This window comes from Argopecten irradians, chromosome 7 (genome assembly GCF_041381155.1).
Source record: "Argopecten irradians isolate NY chromosome 7, Ai_NY, whole genome shotgun sequence".
NCBI classification, from domain to species: domain Eukaryota; kingdom Metazoa; phylum Mollusca; class Bivalvia; order Pectinida; family Pectinidae; genus Argopecten; species Argopecten irradians.
This window is the reverse complement of record NC_091140.1, coordinates 23,561,041-23,580,674: the sequence shown is the minus strand read 5'-3', so window position 1 is coordinate 23,580,674 and position 19,634 is coordinate 23,561,041. Positions and strand designations below refer to the sequence as shown.

At 35.5% G+C, this 19,634-nt stretch overlaps 2 protein-coding genes across 3 annotated transcripts in view; both read right to left on the bottom strand.

The window, feature by feature from the left end:
• Positions 1–19,634, bottom strand: part of LOC138327904 (low-density lipoprotein receptor-related protein 2-like) — a 93,742-nt gene that overhangs the window by 62,421 nt on the left and 11,687 nt on the right. The window lies entirely within an intron of this gene.
• Positions 1–19,634, bottom strand: part of LOC138327907 (uncharacterized) — a 47,344-nt gene that overhangs the window by 25,156 nt on the left and 2,554 nt on the right. The window contains exon 1 of one of the 2 annotated variants that reach the window (XM_069274359.1): positions 9,698–9,857. The exons of the other annotated variant lie outside the window; for it this stretch is intronic. Within the exon in view, the coding sequence (XP_069130460.1) occupies positions 9,698–9,842 (145 nt within the window). The 5' untranslated portion in view covers positions 9,843–9,857. Of the gene's footprint in view, positions 1–9,697; positions 9,858–19,634 lie in introns of those variants that run through there. 2 annotated transcript variants of the gene reach the window in all.

The following is a 19,634-nucleotide window of genomic DNA, read 5'->3' as shown; positions in this document are numbered from 1 at the left end:
TGTTTGTGAATGCGCTTATTTATTTCCCACGGCAGTAAAAAGGAGTACACTCTCATTCGGTTTACTGAATGAATCTTTACCTCCGCGTCAAGGAAGCGTCTCGCTTAGAGCGAAACCAAGTAAATAACTGTCAATTCGCTTTCGTTTTTATTTTGGTGCTCGACACGGAAAGCCGGGATGACTCGGCAAAGCCTTGTTATCTCGGCTTTCCTAAGTCTCGCACCAAAATAAAACTTGTATTTTAAGATACTAACCATGTTTTCTCTATACCTCTGACCACTTTGATATCCTGCACATCAGATTCCGTCCTGCCTATCTTGGGTGTCATCTCCTAAGCTGACAGACTACTTGATACCGCGCTAGCCTACTCTCCTGCTACTGGCTATCACAGGTCTCTACCTGATGGTTTTGCTTTTCCATATGAACTCTATAAAATCTACTTTTATTATAACTATATGTTACATACTAATTATCAACCAATTTTATTAAAATACATGTAAATCTAAATAATATCATGTTTTTTGCGTACGAAATATTGGACATTGTTAGATGAAGGCCAATTCGTGTATATATAGTATATAATATTTCCACAGGTTTTTTTCAAACTTGTTTCATATCAGACTTAGTCCAAACGTTTAAATATGTTTAAATATACAAAAGGACACCAATGGGCTAAGCAGCAAATACGATAGCTTATGCGCTATTGGTAGTCTCTGTAGTCCTATATTTACAAAATTAATAGGCAATACATGTATAATGGTGGCTTATATCTTGTCGCACTTTTGCATTGGCGAAACAGTCATGCGACGGTGCGTCATACGACAGTGCGACAATTCGGCAGTGCGCCAAGCGACAGTACGACAATGAAAAGACGGTTGATAAAATCTACATAACTTCAAACTTTTAAACCGTTTGATTCTTTAATTATTTTTATGCAAAGTCTGGTTTCAAAATGTGTTCAGTATCATATTAAATACAACTAGACATTGGCTACACGGGCACATACGACCTTGGTTCTCTCTCGAGTTTGACAGCATAAACCCTCGATCAACAAAGACATTGTCATATTTGCATGACCTTCGTAATCTGAGTATCATTTTCACTTACAGGATGATGCCCGAATGTGTCCTACATGTGACCATCAGCCAGATATATTCTCATGAACTTTTAATAGTGTTGCTTCATCTGGCCACAATAGTAGATTATCTGGAGTCCACTTATCAGTCGCCTACTTGTCACAAAATTCCTCGGAGAACACCGTACTGTGCTCCAGAATGATTCCCCTGGTAAGAAGTTCACGTCAAAGGAACAATGGATCAATAGTTATATTGACTAGAGATATTACTGGAAACTAAAATGTGATAAAGATTTTAACATTGTTTCCACAATATGTCCTATCTTCACTTGTACCCAAAACAACAGTAGTGCATCCTAGTGGTATGGAGTGTTAAATAATTGTGAACGAATGTCTAGAAAGTGTGCTCTTGGCCATCCTGTCCAGGCTTTTCCATTTGAATCATGCCGAAAGGCGTTTGCACAAAATGGTGAAATTTCGATCGGATCTCTTCATACATAGTGTGCATTTGACATCTGACGACTGGCCTTAAAACAGATTTTATATGAATAATAATGGGATATTCTGCCAGGTATCGTCAGGATACGGCTTTCTTTTTTGATCATGCCAGTCTCATGATCATCAGCAGAGTTTTTGCCGTCTGTTTTTAAAACCTGAAGCAACATATTGTACTAGAGAAGTCTTATGTTTTAGCGGATTTCGTAGTTTTAATGTCACCATCTGCTTTTAAAACACGTACATTTGCGGATTTGTAGACTTGTATACATGATACAGTTTATTATTCATTGTATCATGAACGGCACATTTGTGCATTAAGGTTTGGAGTTTAACAGGGTGATATGTTACTATCAACAACCATTCAAAAAATAATTGAGGTAGTCATTAGGATGACACATATCAAAACCAAAAACCGACACAAAGCGCAAATGTTAAAATTCACGGGCTGTATATAACAATGTATGAAGTTTAATAGATTGTTACTAAAAGTGACACAATATCGAAGATGGAACCCATTTGCTTTGTTTTCGCTGTGTCCTTATACTGAAAACATATACGGCATACATTCAGTAATATTACGTAAAAAGCATAATTTCCTCATTTAGACTTCACTCTGGATTATGCGAACTCCAACGATACTATCACACATGCATCGCGTAGATAGGATTCAACTGCTTATTCATTTTGTACCTGGTACATGGATACGAAAACCGAAAATGGCGGATAAAATAGCCAAAAAGCCAAAAACGATTTCATAGTCATCCTTCCTCGCAGGTTGAATTTAAAATAATATAAGGACGGAATTATCCAGCATATATATTTTACAAATAATTTTGATAATTACTTAAATCCATAAACAGTTTTGTATTAGACCGACTACTCGCGATCTATCGGGGACAGATAGACTACTCGCGATCTATCGGGGACAGACAGACTACCTACGATCTATCGGGGACAGACAGACTACTTACGATCTATCGGGGACAGACAGACTACTTACGATCTATCGGGGACAGACAGACTTCTCACGTTTTATCAGGGACAGACAGACTACTCACGATCTAAGAGGAACATATAGACTACTCGCGATCTATCAGGGACAGACAGACTACTCACGATCTATCAGATACAGACAGACTTCTCACGATCTATCAGGGACAGACAAACTACTCACGTTTTATAAGGGACAGATAGATTACACACGTTTTATCAGGGACAGATAGACTACTCACGTTTTATCAGGAACAGACAGATACTCACGTTCGATCACGGACAGACCAATTACTCACAATTCATTTACATCAGACAAATTACTTACGAGCTTTCATGGACGCAGACAGACTACACACAATCTATCAGGGACAAACAAATTTCTCACGATTTTTTAAGGACGGGCAGACTACTCCCGATCTATCAGGGACAGACATACTACTTCCGATCTATCGGGGACAGACAAACTACTCACGATCTCTCAGCATCATACATATTACCCACGATTTATTAAGGACAGATAGACTACTCACGATCTATGAGGGGCAGACAGACCACAGGCGTCTATAGACATTTTTCTCTCTATATATGTAATACTATGTAAAGGTCTATAACTCGGCCGACCATATTCAGAAAAGGTATGATTTTTAACTAACTGTATAAAATGTGACAATTGAAATACTCTCAATCGACAGGCAGATCGTTTATCTTTAATTTGGTATATGATACAACACACCCTTTATGACAAATCTTTCATTACTGGTATATACCCGAGGCTCTCCACAACACACTCTTTATCACAAATACTTCATTACTGTTATACCCGGGGCTCTCAACAACACACCTTTTATCACAAATATTTCATCACTGATATACCCGAGGCTCTCCACAACACACCCTTTATCACAAATATTTCAATACTGGTATACCCGGGGCTCTCAACAACACACCTTTTATCACAAATATTTCATCACTGGTATACCCGGGGCTCTCAACAACACACCTTTTATCACAAATACTCCATCACTGGTATACCCCAGGCTCTCCACAACACACCTTTTATAACAAATATTTCATCACTGTTATTTATACCCGGGGCTCTCAACAACACACCTTTTATCACAAATATTTCATCACTGGTATACCCGGGGCTCTCAACAACACACCTTTTATCACAAATATTTCATCACTGATATACCCGAGGCTCTCCACAACACACCCTTTATCACAAATACTCCATCACTGGTATACCCGAGGCTCTCCATAACACACCCTTTATCACAAATATTTCATCACTGATATACCCGAGGCTCTCCACAACACACCCTTTATCACACATATTTAATCACTGATATACCCGAGGCTCTCCACAACACACCTTTATCAAAAATTTCATTACTGATATACCCGAGGCTCTCCACAACACACCCTTTATCAAAAATATTTCATCACTGATATACCCGTGGCTCTCCACAACACACCCTTTATCACAAATGTTTCATCACTGGTATCCCCGAGGCTCTCCACACCACACCTTTATCAAAAATATTTCATTACTGATATACCCGAGGCTCTCCAAAACACACCCTTTATCACAAATATTTCGTTACTGATATACCCGAGGCTCTCCATAACACACCCTTTATCACAAATGTTTCATCACTGATATATCCGAGGCTCTCCACAACACACCCTTTATCACAAAAACTCCATCACTGATATACCCGAGGCTCTCCACAACACACCCTTTATCACAAATACTCCATCACTGGTATACCCGAGGCTCTCCATAACACACCCTTTATCACAAATATTTCATCACTGATATACCCGAGGCTCTCCACAACACACCCTTTATCACAAATGTTTCATCACTGGTATCCCCGAGGCTCTTCACACCACACCTTTATCAAAAATATTTCATTACTGATATACCCGAGGCTCTCCACAACACACCCTTTATCACAAATATTTCATCACTGATATACCCGAGGCTCTCCATAACACACCCTTTATCACAAATATTTCATCACTGATATACCCGAGGCTCTCCACAACACACCCTTTATCACAAATACTCCATCACTGGTATACCCGAGGCTCTCCATAACACACCCTTTATCACAAATATTTCATCACTGATATACCCGAGGCTCTTCACACCACACCATTATCAAAAATATTCCATTACTGATATACTCAACGCTTTCTACAACACACCCTTTATCACAAATATTTTATTACTGATAATCCCGAGGCTCTCCATAACACGCCCTTGGTCACAAATACTTCATTACTGATATACCCCGCTGGATACGAAGAAAATTGCCTGACCTTACTGAGTTGATATGTCTAAGCTGTTGTTGAAAAATTGCAGACGGTTTGACAAGAAGGATGTTTGCAAAAATAATAATGGTATCTATCCATCTATTAATGCTTTCTTTTGTTTTGTTTTGAGGGAGTTTTTTGTCAACCTGAATTAACCATACCTAATAACCAAAACTTGATTATATTTTTTTTTCGTGATAGTCAATTAGTAAAGCTCCAAGCTCACTGAATTATACACTCATTCCATATTTGTTTTCTTTATTAATAAAGGGACATTAGTGCCTAAGTCTTTACAATTACAAACAACTTGGGGATGGATGTCTCCTTACACATAATCAGGTTATAACCTCCAGATTGTGAACATAAATGCTTTTAAGTAGTTGTGACCTGATCCTCATGTAAAGACTTGGATAAAAACTTGTATAAGATATATTGCTCAATGCAATATAGTATGATATGTATAGCATTTTTTCCTGGTATATTTTGGCACCAAACGAATTTTATTCTTGCATAATTGACATAAGGTCACTGTGACCTATTTTTGGACACTAAGTTGTATTTTCCAATCTATTTTATTTTCAACATATTGAAGCAGTTTAATGCATTACAAATCATTCAAAAATATCATTTGGTTCCAACAACACATGACAAAACAGAAACTTGACCCTCCTGATCAACCCCTATAACTCTCAAGTGACTCTAACCTGACTTTAATCATATGTCATATCATGATGGCCTAATCCTAGGTTTACACTATGTTCCCGGCGACCACGGTAGCCCCGTTTACCCGAAACGTGGTGCACCGTGGAATTTTGGCTATTTTTGTCACTGTATTCAAGTTGAGCTAGGTCTTGTGAAGTTTTGGCATGGTCTTTTACGGATCACGTGGTGGACCGTGGATGCAGGGGAAAGTGCTGTTTCCGGAGGTTAAAGGTACACTACGGCTTTAGCACGGTCTATCAAGGATACCACTACGTTCTCTCTAGTCCTGTTACGATCTGATGAGGTCTGATACGTTTTACACGTTTTGATCAAGCTCCGATACGTTTTTCACGGTCCGCCAAGGCTTACTAAGGATGGAAGTCTGATTCTGGGCTTTTTTTGGAGCAAATGAAACAATATTTATTGCCGAAAATGTCATTTCAAACACGTTTTAATTACAAAATGTGTTAAAAGAAAAGAAAATCTGAACCATATTTGGTATAAACATATAATTATTATAGCCAAGTGTTTCTACTCATTTTTTTTCTGTAATGGTTCTCACTTAATCTGCCTTTTACAATAATAGGTTTCGTATAATTTGATAGTTTAAATGTGTTTGATAATGACTATTTCTATCTATTAAAACAAATAATTCCAAAAAGTAGCAAAATGCACCATGCAAGGCAGTGATACTCTATCATATATTGCTTGCAACGTTAGACCGTAATAGGACGTATTACGTCGGGCTTTGAACCGCTAAAAGCCATGATGTGCCTTGACAGAACGCATCAAAACGGCTATCACCCACCTTGGCTAGCCGTCTAAACCTTGACAAACCTGGACAAACCGCCACAAAACGTGCAGGTAATCTCCATCAACCTTGGCAAAACGTTGATAAAACGCAACAGAACGTCACAAAACTTGAAATCACCGTGAGATTCCCGGGAACGTGTATGCTGCCCGTTCCACCACGGACCGTCTGGAAGTTTTGTTACGGCCTCGTACGCGCTGTTACGTTTTGTTACGTCAATGCCGTTTTATTACGTCCTGTGGCGTTCACCATCTGTACCGTGACTGCCGTGGCAAATTTTTTGACAGTTTAAAAATCTGGCACGGCATCCACGGTAATCACGACCGCTCACGTTTGTCTATCACGTCCTTCTGCGTTGTCTCGCGGTCACCACGTTTTGTCCACGGTGGCCTGAAACGGGGCTGCCGTGGCCGCCGGGAACATAGTGGAAACCTAGCATAACTCCCTGGTATCTGCAAAAAATAATGCTTATTGGTCATGGCCGCCAAAGGGCCAAAATTGATACTCCGCCTTAAAGCTGTTTATATTCACAATGCCGAAACAGGTAATGATGATTTCGCATGTCCACGTCCAAATCTCACTTTCAGATCATTATAATATATAAATTATTATATGTCACGACCACATAGAGTCATAGAGATCATCAATAAGTAGTCCATCGTTTGTGAGATAATTCTGGTTATACCACAAACAACTGGCAATGTCATCAATTAGTAAAGCACTAGCAGAGCAATAAACAAGTCATTTTGATTAACTTCGACACGGCTCGACACCCCTCGACACGCCTCGCTCTTATACTTTTAGTACCCATATTGAATAATTAATCAAATGTCCCAGTTTTGCCTAAACTTGTGTAGGCTTATTCTTATTACTTAGTAGTTTTCACTCGCATTACATCAGGTCCTCATATGACTTCAGACGTTTTCCTTGTTCAAATCAATATTATCATGGAATACTGCTTTTTGTGTCGGGATCATCATGCCGGTCGTTAAAGTCTAGATAATCTCGCACGTAAGCATGACTGTGATATCTGGGGAAATAGTTTCCAAACATTACGTATAATAGCAAACACAAAACAGCATAACAAAGCAAGATAAGTATAATGGTGTACATGTATGTACTTAGTGGAAAAGGGTTGTAATTATCATCATTAGTATTTCATCATACGACTGCCCATGGGAACATGTCTACAGCCTTTGCAATGTTATTGAAATAAAAAAAGAAATATCGACACAACATAATATAAAATGGGACTCATTCACGTACCACATCATGCCTGATAACGTTAGTGCGCGACTATTGAATTGGAATGGCGTCAATATATGATATCCCACACTAACGTCATTTCCGCGGGAAGATTACAAAAAGAAAAAGAAAAACGTTCTAATATTATATTGGAGACCTTGTTCGGAAAAATGGACTTTTATTATTTGATGGTTCTGTGCGAAATTTTATTTAAGATGTTATTATGCAATACCTAGGTCTTGGAAACATATACCAAAGTAACACACCACTGTAAATAAAATCGTACAAACGTAATCAAGGCTTGGAAATTCACATAAGGGTTCGCTTAGAGGTTACACAATGAGTGATTGTGAAATATTCCATATAAGTAAATTATTTGTAACTTTAAAATAATAAAAAATATTTATGAGTGAGAAATAAATTCAATATCCAACATCCCTGTGTCAAGTGACCTGTATCTACAACAATTATATCTGTTCATTTATTCATATGCGTATATGAATGAATAAAATAAAGTTTATATCAATGTTTATATCAATCATATTAACATTCAGCCGATCGCGAGTAAGGATAAGGAATCGTACGATGGCTGGGAGCGGACATGAAATAAATAAAATTATTGCGTGGGAACGAAATATTATTGCGTACAAACGAAATATTATTGCCTTCGAACGAAATAGTATTGTGTGGGAACGAAATATTATTGTGTGGGAACGAAATATTATTGCGTGGGAACGAAATATTATTGCGTGGGAACGAAATATTATTGCGTGGGAACGAAATATTATTGCGTGGGAACGCAATAGTATTTCGTTCCCACGCAATAATATATCGTTCCCACACAATAATATTTCGTTCCCATGCGATAATATTTCGTTCGCACGCAATAATATTTCGTTCGCTCGCAATAATATTTCGTTCCCACGCAATAATATTTCGTTCGCACGCAATATTATTTCGTTCGCACGCAATAATATTGCGTTCGCACACAATAATATTTCGTTCGCACGCAATAATATTTCGTTCGCACGCAATAATATTTCGTTCGAACGCAATAATTTTATTTATTTGACGTCCGCTCCCAGCCACCGTACCTAACTTGGGATATTATTAATATAAAATATTACTCATTCAGTGTCTCTCTGACCTTTCACAGTAGCTGCAACAATATAAAACTCATTGCCAGACAATATAAAGCATGCGCACGGAACGATGCCGTCTATTCATGTCAAGTTATTGTCAAGCCATTGTTATCAAGTTAAAGTACGTTTAAGATTCGTTCAATCTATCAAACTCATCACTGAAATCCGTTTCTGTCAAAACGCGTTACACATATTTTAATATTTCAAGTCGATTAAACACCTCTATGAAAAAGTCACATATTTTGATACAACGACCACGTCCCATACTGTACGCTGTACAACAGCAGCTTGGACTTCAAGGGACGACCACAACATAGCATGACGTTGACAAATGATGACAAGCTACCAAGGAAATGGTAGTTCGGTAAAAGTTCACCGTGTTAGCCAATCAGATTGCAATGTTTATTTGATACCCCTATAGGTCATATTAAGATCCACATGCAGAAGCATTAAACATCAAATTCAAGCTATAAAATCGTTGAAAAATATTAGATTTCACCAAAGTTTTTTATGCTAAAATAGAACAAATACTTTACTAGGTCACTGTAACCTTCTTTTTATTTTTTTCATCATCTTTTTTAAATGAACTTCACAAACCCAAGATTTACACGAAAATATTTTCTCTATTCTAATATTTAGTTAATTAGCCTAAGGACTTAGGCTTAAATAGTGAGAATGTGAATTTTCAGCATTTGACTTTTGACCCCCGAAATCACCATAAGCCCAGAAAAAATATCGGATATTCTATTTTATAACAATATGCAGCTGATCCTATGGTTACTTCATTCAACTACTTTGCTTATCACTAAGTGGCCGTGAAACGTCCCAAAGTGATACCCCTTCTTTGCTGTATATTTTATACATATAATAGTTATGTGCAGGACGAGCATAAAAAGTGGTGCCTACCTGTTGCCACAGCCTTTAAGAACAGTGACCACTGTATGAGCGCCAATACCGTTCCATAGGGATCCATAGCGACTGTCAGGAACAGTACCGTCCCCATAGGAAGTAACTCCAAATCTACGTCCCAATGCGCATCACTAGGTCTCATGAATCAAAACGTCGATACATAAAACGTTATTGATTTGTGTAAACGCAAATTTTAATGATATATAAGTATACGTATATAGGGAAATGAGTGCAAATGTCACAACGGAAAGTCGATCTTAAATAATTTACCTTTTACGATTAAAAGCACTTGTTTGTGTTGGGGAAATAAGTTTTTCGCAAAAAGGCATTTTATTTCAGTCCAATTAAAAGTAATATATTTGAAAACAAAGAAAAAGACAGTATTGATTGAATGTTCTTATATGTAGAACAAGGTTCACATCCATTCAAAAATATTAATTGAGAAATGGTTGTGCTTTTCATAAACGAAAGGTTCTGTTGCAGAAATGCTCTTAAACTGCCCACGAAGAAAATCCATCCTTTACCTAATGCCCGGACATTAATATAATGTGCTGCATAGCACGATGATTAAGTATAACATAATCATGGATAAACTGTAGACACCAACAAACACTCGGGTCGGACTTCACCAACAATGGTTGCGACCTAATGAGGAGGTTCTCAAAGCAACACCAATACAGTTCAACGCCGCCCGAGGCTATGAGGCCAACAGTTTTGGTCATGCTAATACCGGTGTTATGGAAATGGCTTCAGAACATCAGCAAAACAAAGATACAAAAATGAGTGACATATTTATACTTCCGGTTCTTGTTGCCGATGACAATGTTTCACAGTCTGGATTACAGAACATTTTGAACATTGAACCGATGGAGTAAATAACATCATCCTGAAATTAGGATCCTCCCCTCAGAACAGATGATTGTCTTTTCAATGTGGTGTTCTTCGATGCGGTCAAGAGCTAGATCGAAAGCACATGCTTCCGCAGAACATATGGAGGCAACAACTGGGAGTCGGATAGAGGTAGAGAGATTATATGTACAGCATGCTGTTCCAACTTTATCACAATATTTAGCGCCGTCAGTGTATATCTTAATATGATTAAGGAAAGGAACTTTGTTATCATGTGTACCATAGTGGTACATCCGATACCGCGTACTCGGCAATGGCGTCAAAATTTATATTTAGTTCCTGCATTTTTTTTTAATTTTGATGTCAAATGTTGGTATCAGCTTTTGATTTTGTGTGAAGATATCTTGATGGTGTAGATTGAATACAAGATTTAAATTGCAATTTCGTTAACGATTTCTTGCTAGTAACACATGATCCATAAGATACAGAGACATAAATAAAACAAATAGGCATATATTTATAACATTGATACAAGTTATAACATTGTATATTTTTGTTTGGTATTATGTTCGAATATTTGTTATTTTGATAACATTATTTTGATATGCATGTCTACATAATGGTTTATTTTCCACAATTTATGCCCGGGGACGGTAAACTAATAGTCCTGGGAAATCAAAGAAACAGACTCGAATGATGAATTCAAGTTAACAGCTCAGATGATTCAATGTAAATTATTCTGCTAGCCCTAATGCATAGGCAAATGCAAATCTATGAAATCAAACACAATATCATTTTTCGTAATTTTCTACACTGAATGTCCTTACGTGCACATCAATTTCCTGGCATATGTTTATCTTTCCATTGGCAAACAAATCATATAACATTGTTAAATACTAAAGGAACAGTTTACATGTATATATTATAAGGCACGGTGTAAAATGTCCGATGTATTCCGAACGAATTAGGTATATAAGGCACGGTGTGAAATGCCCTAGGAGTTCCGAACGAATTGGATATATAAGGCACGGTACGTCAGTTACGTCAACTTTTCCGAAATTACGCATCTTCGCTCCGTCAGGGCGTATCCTCGTTGGCCAACCACAGCCATCTGCAGGTGCTGATCATTATTCGGTAATTGCTGCTAAATAAACTATAAGTTTGTTATGTATGTTTAGCCTCTCAGTACATGTCATAATAGACAATAGGATTCCGAGACGGATATTTGTTTTAGTAGTTTACTTATATTTTATTCTTAGCTATTCCTTAATTCTTTATGTACTGATTACATCCAGTTACATACAGATAATTTAGTGTTAATGTATAGAACATGGTGATATAATTCAGACAAATATAAACCATGTCATTATCTATCTGTGTTCCAGGACGGATGTGTAGCCTGCTTACCATGGATCTCGGCAAAAGCAAAAGCGTTGAGCAGTTTTCACTAAGTGTTTTCGGTATATTGAACTATGGATGATCTTCATTTATCACAATTTTCAACGGAAAACTCGGATTAGGCTGAGATGTTTTAGGCTAAGTGTATCGACATACATTACCTGACCAGTTAGGTACATGAATGACGTCATATCTAGGTCATCTTTTGTTTAGGTTATTTATAGAACCTATTCAATGTCTGCCCCACACACAATCATAATATTACAAACAGAGGAAACTATTATTTGCTGTAATTCAAGAGGTTTTGCGAAATTTGAGCCAAAATCTTTCATAAACTATTAATTCCATTTTTAGCGTATGCCGGTAATGGAGTTATTTGTATGGTAACCCTGAGAAACTCCCGATTTTATTCTGTTTTACATTTGTGAGTATTTTATAAATTGGTCGCAGTCATCATGATCTTTTTGCCATATGTATCCCTGCTAAGAGACGTATTTGACTTCTATTTGCAATACTTGTAAATTTTGATAAACAAGAATCGATCGATTCTTTTAAGATAAACGTGTTTTGTTGAGTAATTTACTTGGTACTCTTAACACATATAGATCATTGTAAAGCGAATTTTTTCATATCTCTATAGTACTTTGCTGTTCGTTTAGATAAAACAATTTGGATTTGTATTCGTATTATCAGGGGAAATGTGGCCATGATAACACCTTTGTGAGATAGTCACCAGTCGGAAAGCTCTGCACAGCTATGTCGGGTATGTAAATTATGTAATTGATATCTTTTCATGTCTAAGTTTTCATGTCTAAGTTATTTATGTATTTATGTAATGTTAAACTTCTATTTCTGCAATATAATTGAAATCCTAGATCAAATGATTACCTTCTGCAAATCACAACGAGAAATTGTAATAAATATAAACGTGTTGTGTTTTGTCACAGGAAAACCGATGGATGATTTAAAAATGATGTCCACAGTTTCCATCGCCCGTCATTTTTCTTGAATCACCGACAAATGGACAATACTATATCGCATTGATACCAGAGGAGGCTCGCTATTGTTAACATTACGATGGAGAGTGTGACTACAGACCACCCTAAGGAAACAGAAATACTAACCAAGGCTGGTACAATAAGACACAGAACAAAACTCAGTAAAATAATATCGCCTTTAGTCTTAAATACTGTAAAAGTCTTTAATACTATAATAAATGTAATGAAAACAAAAGATACACTAATGCAAAATTAGTGAACGGAAAAAAAGGATTGCATGGAAATGGAGAAATGGTAGAATTCAGAACACAAAACAGGATGATAAAAGTTTGAACATATGAGTCTCAATGGTTAGCAGAATTATGATAATTACCGATCTCTCAGGGTCATGGTTTTAACGTTAACAGGTATTGCTGAATCATGGTCCCTATCCTGGCAGTCATCTACATATATCAGGTCTTGAGAGTAAAATTGTTTTTATACCTAAATATATATTGCTGGTTCTCGCTACCTGTAAGTACGTAGTGCGATTACAGGTAAAAATTATGAGTTTTAGTGACTTAATACTGTCAAAACCTCATAATTATCCAATTGTATCAAATGTATTGTTTGTATTAATTGTTCTGGATAAAATACATACGTGTATCTATGAAGTTTCATTTTAAACCGATAAAACCATTCCATTTAAAATGAAGAAATGACCCCTTCAATTTAACAAAATATTTTACTATTAGTGTCAAAATACATGGTTCTCGTTATATTTGGCATTTATAAAACTTCTGAAATCCATTTTAAATAGTACTCCTTCGTTTACATAAATATATACTATTGCGTTTATTCAAAAATATTTTATCTATGTAATCTCTAATCTCTAGTTCCGTGAGGTGTTATGTCCTTTAGTACATTCCGAATTATCTCTACATATGTACAGTAATATGACATACGTAATATTGAATGCGATACCGGTAAATTTTGAATGCTCTATTTGCTGCATCTATGATTTGTCTTCAATATATGGAGTTTTCTTTGACTTTTAATATGTTTCCCGTCTGTAAGGATCATTCTAAATCATAGTCCGCTAAACTTGCCTATATTATTAGGCTTTATAAAAAAACAATTTATATATATTATATATTAGGCAAAAAACAAAATTAAAAACGGACTATCTAAATCAATCATCATTATATATACACACATATATGAAAAAATAACAAAATTCAGACTTACAATATACGAATTTATTTCACAACATACCTGACACCATGTAAGAAATTCCTATATAACAGTGTGTTGGCTTTCAATATATACAAATTCTGCCAACATTTCTGTAAACGATTTGATGATATACTACACTGACGACGTTAACGACGTTATACAGGGAGATAATGATGCTGATCATGAGTCAGACTCCACTGTGGAGAGTAAAACCGACAAACAACGATCAGTTTTAACAATCTATATAAACAGAGGCTCTCCCAGCAGCTGAAGTTAGGAAAACACCAACAAAACCTTCAAAAGTAAAAGATACCCTAAGATGATCGAAATCCAACTTAGATGGAAGGGAAGCTACCTCAAAGTCTGGGACAAATGCATCAAGCTACATAAAACACAATCCCTTTACACCTGCATATGTCCTAAATGATAAACAAAAACGAATGCGCAATTGGAAAGGAAAAACGTCACCAACTGAGACTTAGAATCATCACACCAGCAATATGTTAGTCACCACTATGGACATGCTGATATATAGACACGTACATGTAGATGGAAATATTTAACTACGAACATATAACAAAACATTCAATTATTTAAATCTTTATATCTGTATGAATACGCATAATATATGTATATTAAATTGAATGTATGTTTCTACCACAATAAGCGGTGTTACAGTATTCAACTTTTAGGGTATCAAATAAACAGTGCAGCTGTTGATTAACGATTTGCTTATACCACACTTATGATTTATGATTGGTTGAAACGATAAACTTTGACCGAACTACTTATTCCACAGTTCCACGATATCATTTTTCAACGTCATCAATAATGTAGTAACGTCATGTTATGTTGTGATCGCCGCTCGACGTCACAACTGTTTTTGTAAAGCGTACAATACATATACAATGTATGTGACGTAGTCGTTGTCCGTGACGTTTTTCTGCATGGTATAGGAATAATCTGTGAACTCTGATTACAACAGCTTGATGCTTATCTGGCGGGAAGTAGACGGCACGGTCGCATGCTTTTATATAGTCCGACAATAAGTGTTAAATGGTTGAGGCATCTTTGATACATTAAACATAGTAAAACGTTAAATGAGGCATATTTCATCCTAAAACATTTATATCAATCGCGCTTCTTTATTAAAATATGACTTTTGAATATTGATTACTACCTTTTATTGGTGAACATATCACTATATCTTATTTCCATTCGTCAAATACATATTACTTTATAACCGTCATACTTCTATCGGCTGAAAGCGGATATAATTGTGTTAGAAAAAGGTCACACGACTCATAGTTGTTATTTCAGACTCGTAAGGGTTTTTTTTACAACATACACACGCTAAATCCATATACAACAACCACTCTATATATACGATATGACAAAAATAACTCTATATTTAGATGGCCATAAATATAATATGTAAAAAAACAAGAACAAAAACAGACATCATATTAACCCCTGAAAGCCAGTTTACGGAAGAGTTGGAGCCTTACTTCAGAGTAGAATGTGCTGGAACTAGAGTACATGTACATGGGTATGGAACTAAAACAGTATTTATCAGAAATGATATAGGAAGTATCACAAAAGTACAAAGTAGGGAAGAAGGCGGGATTTTTATTTACTTATGCACGAGCAATATTTCTTCATGTTAATTTTACGTGAATTTCTTTGACGTGATTTTCATGTGAAGAAATATTGCCTGTGCAGATATAGAAATAAATAAAGTTGTATATAACATAGGGAATATTTATGCTCCAAATGATAACACGATGCACACCTTTTTAAAAAGAATCACAAACTATGTAGATAACAATGCAACATATCTGATAGTATTGGTAGGAGATTGTAACGATAGACTAAAACTGATCGACATAAAATACAGCAAAATCAAGAAAGAAAAAGACACCAAACAGTTTAAAAATAAATCAATAAAACAAGAAACTCCGTAAGATGATAATATGGATACCAAATTCCCCTGAGGGAAATTATTCAAACGGAGGGTTAAAATCAATTAAGCAATGTGCAATTCACCTGGTACAGAAAAAATCAAAGTGAAGCCAGTCGCATAGACCTATGACAAGCCGACGAAGGAATTATGCAAATTACAATATTATATGACATTAGACCGGCACTAATAAAATCAACATTACATCAAGTGATTTAAAAAACCCAAGAAACAACAATTCTTTAGACAGCGGGTATTGGGAAATACATTATATTGTCCTAAGCAATGAAAAGTATCAAAATCAGAAACGACTTCGTTGGGAAACATGTAAAATTAAATCGAAGATCACCTCGCCAAATCTAAGAGCAAGCAAAAATTAAGAAAAATAATATAGTAGAAATGGAACAGAAATACCAGACGTTACAAGCTGATTTAGATAAAACAATACAATTATCGATTATCAATTTGTTTACACCACACTTGGTATATGCTCTGTACACCTTCTGATTGGCTGACACGATTGTCAAATGTCAACCCAACTGAGTACAGATAGGATAACGAATATAAACAATCTCAAAATAAATCAAATGAAAGATATGTCAAAATTACAAAAATACTACTCTAACAACTTCAACAATGTATAGATCCGACTAAGAAACTCCGTAAGATGATAATATGGATACCAAATTCCCCTCAAGGAAATTATTCAAAATTATAAAAAAACGTGATTTTTTATACAATAGCATTTAAGGACCATCATTGGTTATGTTATGACAGATATAGTAACACAAACACCTTTACACAGGCAATATTTCTTCTTATGAAATTCACATGAATATTTTCTTCACGTGAAAACTTCCACGTGAAATTCACTTTTTTACCCCGGTTCACGTGAAATTCACGTGAAGAAATATTGCCTGTGTACCTGTCTACCTTGCTTCGATATGTTATTTAGAAAATCCCGTCTCTTGACCTCCTTAATTAGTTCTAGATCATTGATTTGTAGATATTTAACAATTTGGATAAAGAAAAAGGTATCAACATGCTCATCAAGTTAAACAACAGAGCAAAATAATAACATTGTATTTTCTATACATGTATCATTAAAAATACCTTGGTCAGTTGCATAATATTCCCCTCATAAATTTTTCCGTTTCCGTCTACTGAGACAATCATGCGACGTCATACATATATTATGACGTCAAAAATACCTGTTACGTCGTTAGTGTTATTACACATGTGTCTTAAGATATTTATAACGTGACTGGGCGGGTTAGTTATGTGATGGAGAATGTTTGGCTACACCACTTCATATACAACTAATGACCGCTGTCTTACAATGATGTACATTAAACAAATTGCCTATATCGATATCAATGTACTGTACACACGGTAGAGCACTATGCATAAAGTATTCAATCTATCAAGATAGTGTTCCAAAAAGTAAACGTAAAAAAAAAATCGTTATCAAAATTTAATCAAAATTATCCTGATCAGTAAGGTTTTAATATTTGTCTTGGTTAGTGTACCATTGCTTGCCATCAGGCATATGGTTCGGCGTTTTTTGGTTGTTGGCGTCAAACTTAAAGTCAACCTCCGACGGACATTTTTGAATTTCGACCACGTCACATGTCGGATCACCATGAAACAGGCTTTCTGTGTCAGAATTTGTGTAAACTTCATAGGACTTTCCTTGGTTAGGACATTTTCCAGAAGATCTGAAGTGAATAAATATTAAAATGTACGTTGCATTCTCACTTGTTTTTAAAATATAAAACAATAAAAAATACATTTTTTGAAGTGGCATTCCTGTTTCAAAAATCTGAGATTCAAAAAATAAAAGAGAAAAAAACTTTTCACCATCAGAAAAATCTTTTAGGTTTCGTTCTTAAATATTTCGTTGTAGAGATATGCTTTTACGGAAGACGTAAATTTATATATATATATATATATACATATTGAATTTATTGGTAAACAAAACTAACACTTCCGGGTTGTTCAATCTTTATTTTTTATTAGTAAACTCTCCTAGTATTGATTGTAACGTTATGAGTTTGCGAGTGTCACGTCATATATTCAAGAGGAAACGACACGAGTTACGCTTATAAAATTATGGCGTCGCAATTGTTACCTTCCCGCAAGGGAGAAAACTCTGTAAAATATCAAAACGGAATAACATCCAGTGGAACCACATCAACACCTCCTTTACTAAAGGCACATTAGTTGATAAAGGACTTAACACGTATTATTACTAATGTTTCTTCAATACTCAATTTCACTAGCAATTTTTCATTTTGGCAACACTCATAAGAAGTTAAAACTACTGAACATTTTACAGACTTACCGGTATTTCTTCCACAAACAGACGCAGATAGAGATTGTGATCACTAATAACACCAGTATACCAATAATCAAAGCGATACCCCAATCTGGAACTACAACAAAAACAAGTTGGTAACTCGTCAGCAACTTTTCTGTTATGATTTATACGTGCAGCGGTGCTATCATTACAAAGCAGTTGACAAAATCCAATGGTAGTTTTAACAGGTATTTTACGCTTCATTAATCTACATTTATTTGTGTTTTATGGATGTTGCCAGTGCAACAAGATACATTATTATTATTAGTGTATCAATAAGGACCTTCAATGTTACAGGACAGGACACATAAGCTAATATGTTAATCCATTTATCATTTCATTTTAAAATCCATCAAACGTGAAAAAAGTAAGAAAAGAAAATGTATTTACAACGATGTTGATAATGCAGCCCATGTGTCGGTCGATTTACATATACTAGTGACATTGTATCGCCATAGTTATATGAAGAAACTTTAGGAAAGAGATACTTCAAACCCGTCCCGTCAATCTGCACGGTAGCTACGAACCTGAATGCGAAAATAATCAAACTAAATTCAAATGTAAAACAAAATTAAATTGTTATGAAATGTTTTCTTCAAAAACTCATTGGAATAATTTGAAATATGACAAAAAGTAATTACATTAATGCTATAAATTCCAGACTACTTGACAAAATAACATGCGTTTAAGGATCTGCTCTGGTGAGGTATCTGTCTCGTTGAAGTCCCGTTTCAACGTTAATCAAGGAGTTTCTGGGATTTTCAAAAACTAATTTTCTCCATTTGTAGCAAGTTCCCATACATTAAATATGTAAAAAAAAGTAGACGTTTATTTTTTGTAGAATTTGGCGGCCATTTCGAAAACATGCATTTCTTACACTTTGTAGAGAGGTGAAATTTCACCTTTTTTACATCAATGTTTTTACTTAGCTCGCAGACATTTTTAGTTGTATCAAATTAGTTTTTGGATCTTTTTTAAGTTCACTGAGATGAAAATGATAGTCACCGATCCTCTATGTTCATGATGGTTTTAGAAACAGTAACTTGTTTTCTTTTAAACTGCAAAATTTAAGAAGAAATTGATCAAAACTTTTTCTGTGAAGTGTTGAATCTGTCAATTTTTTTTCAAATGAGGTATTTTCATCTTCAAAATTTA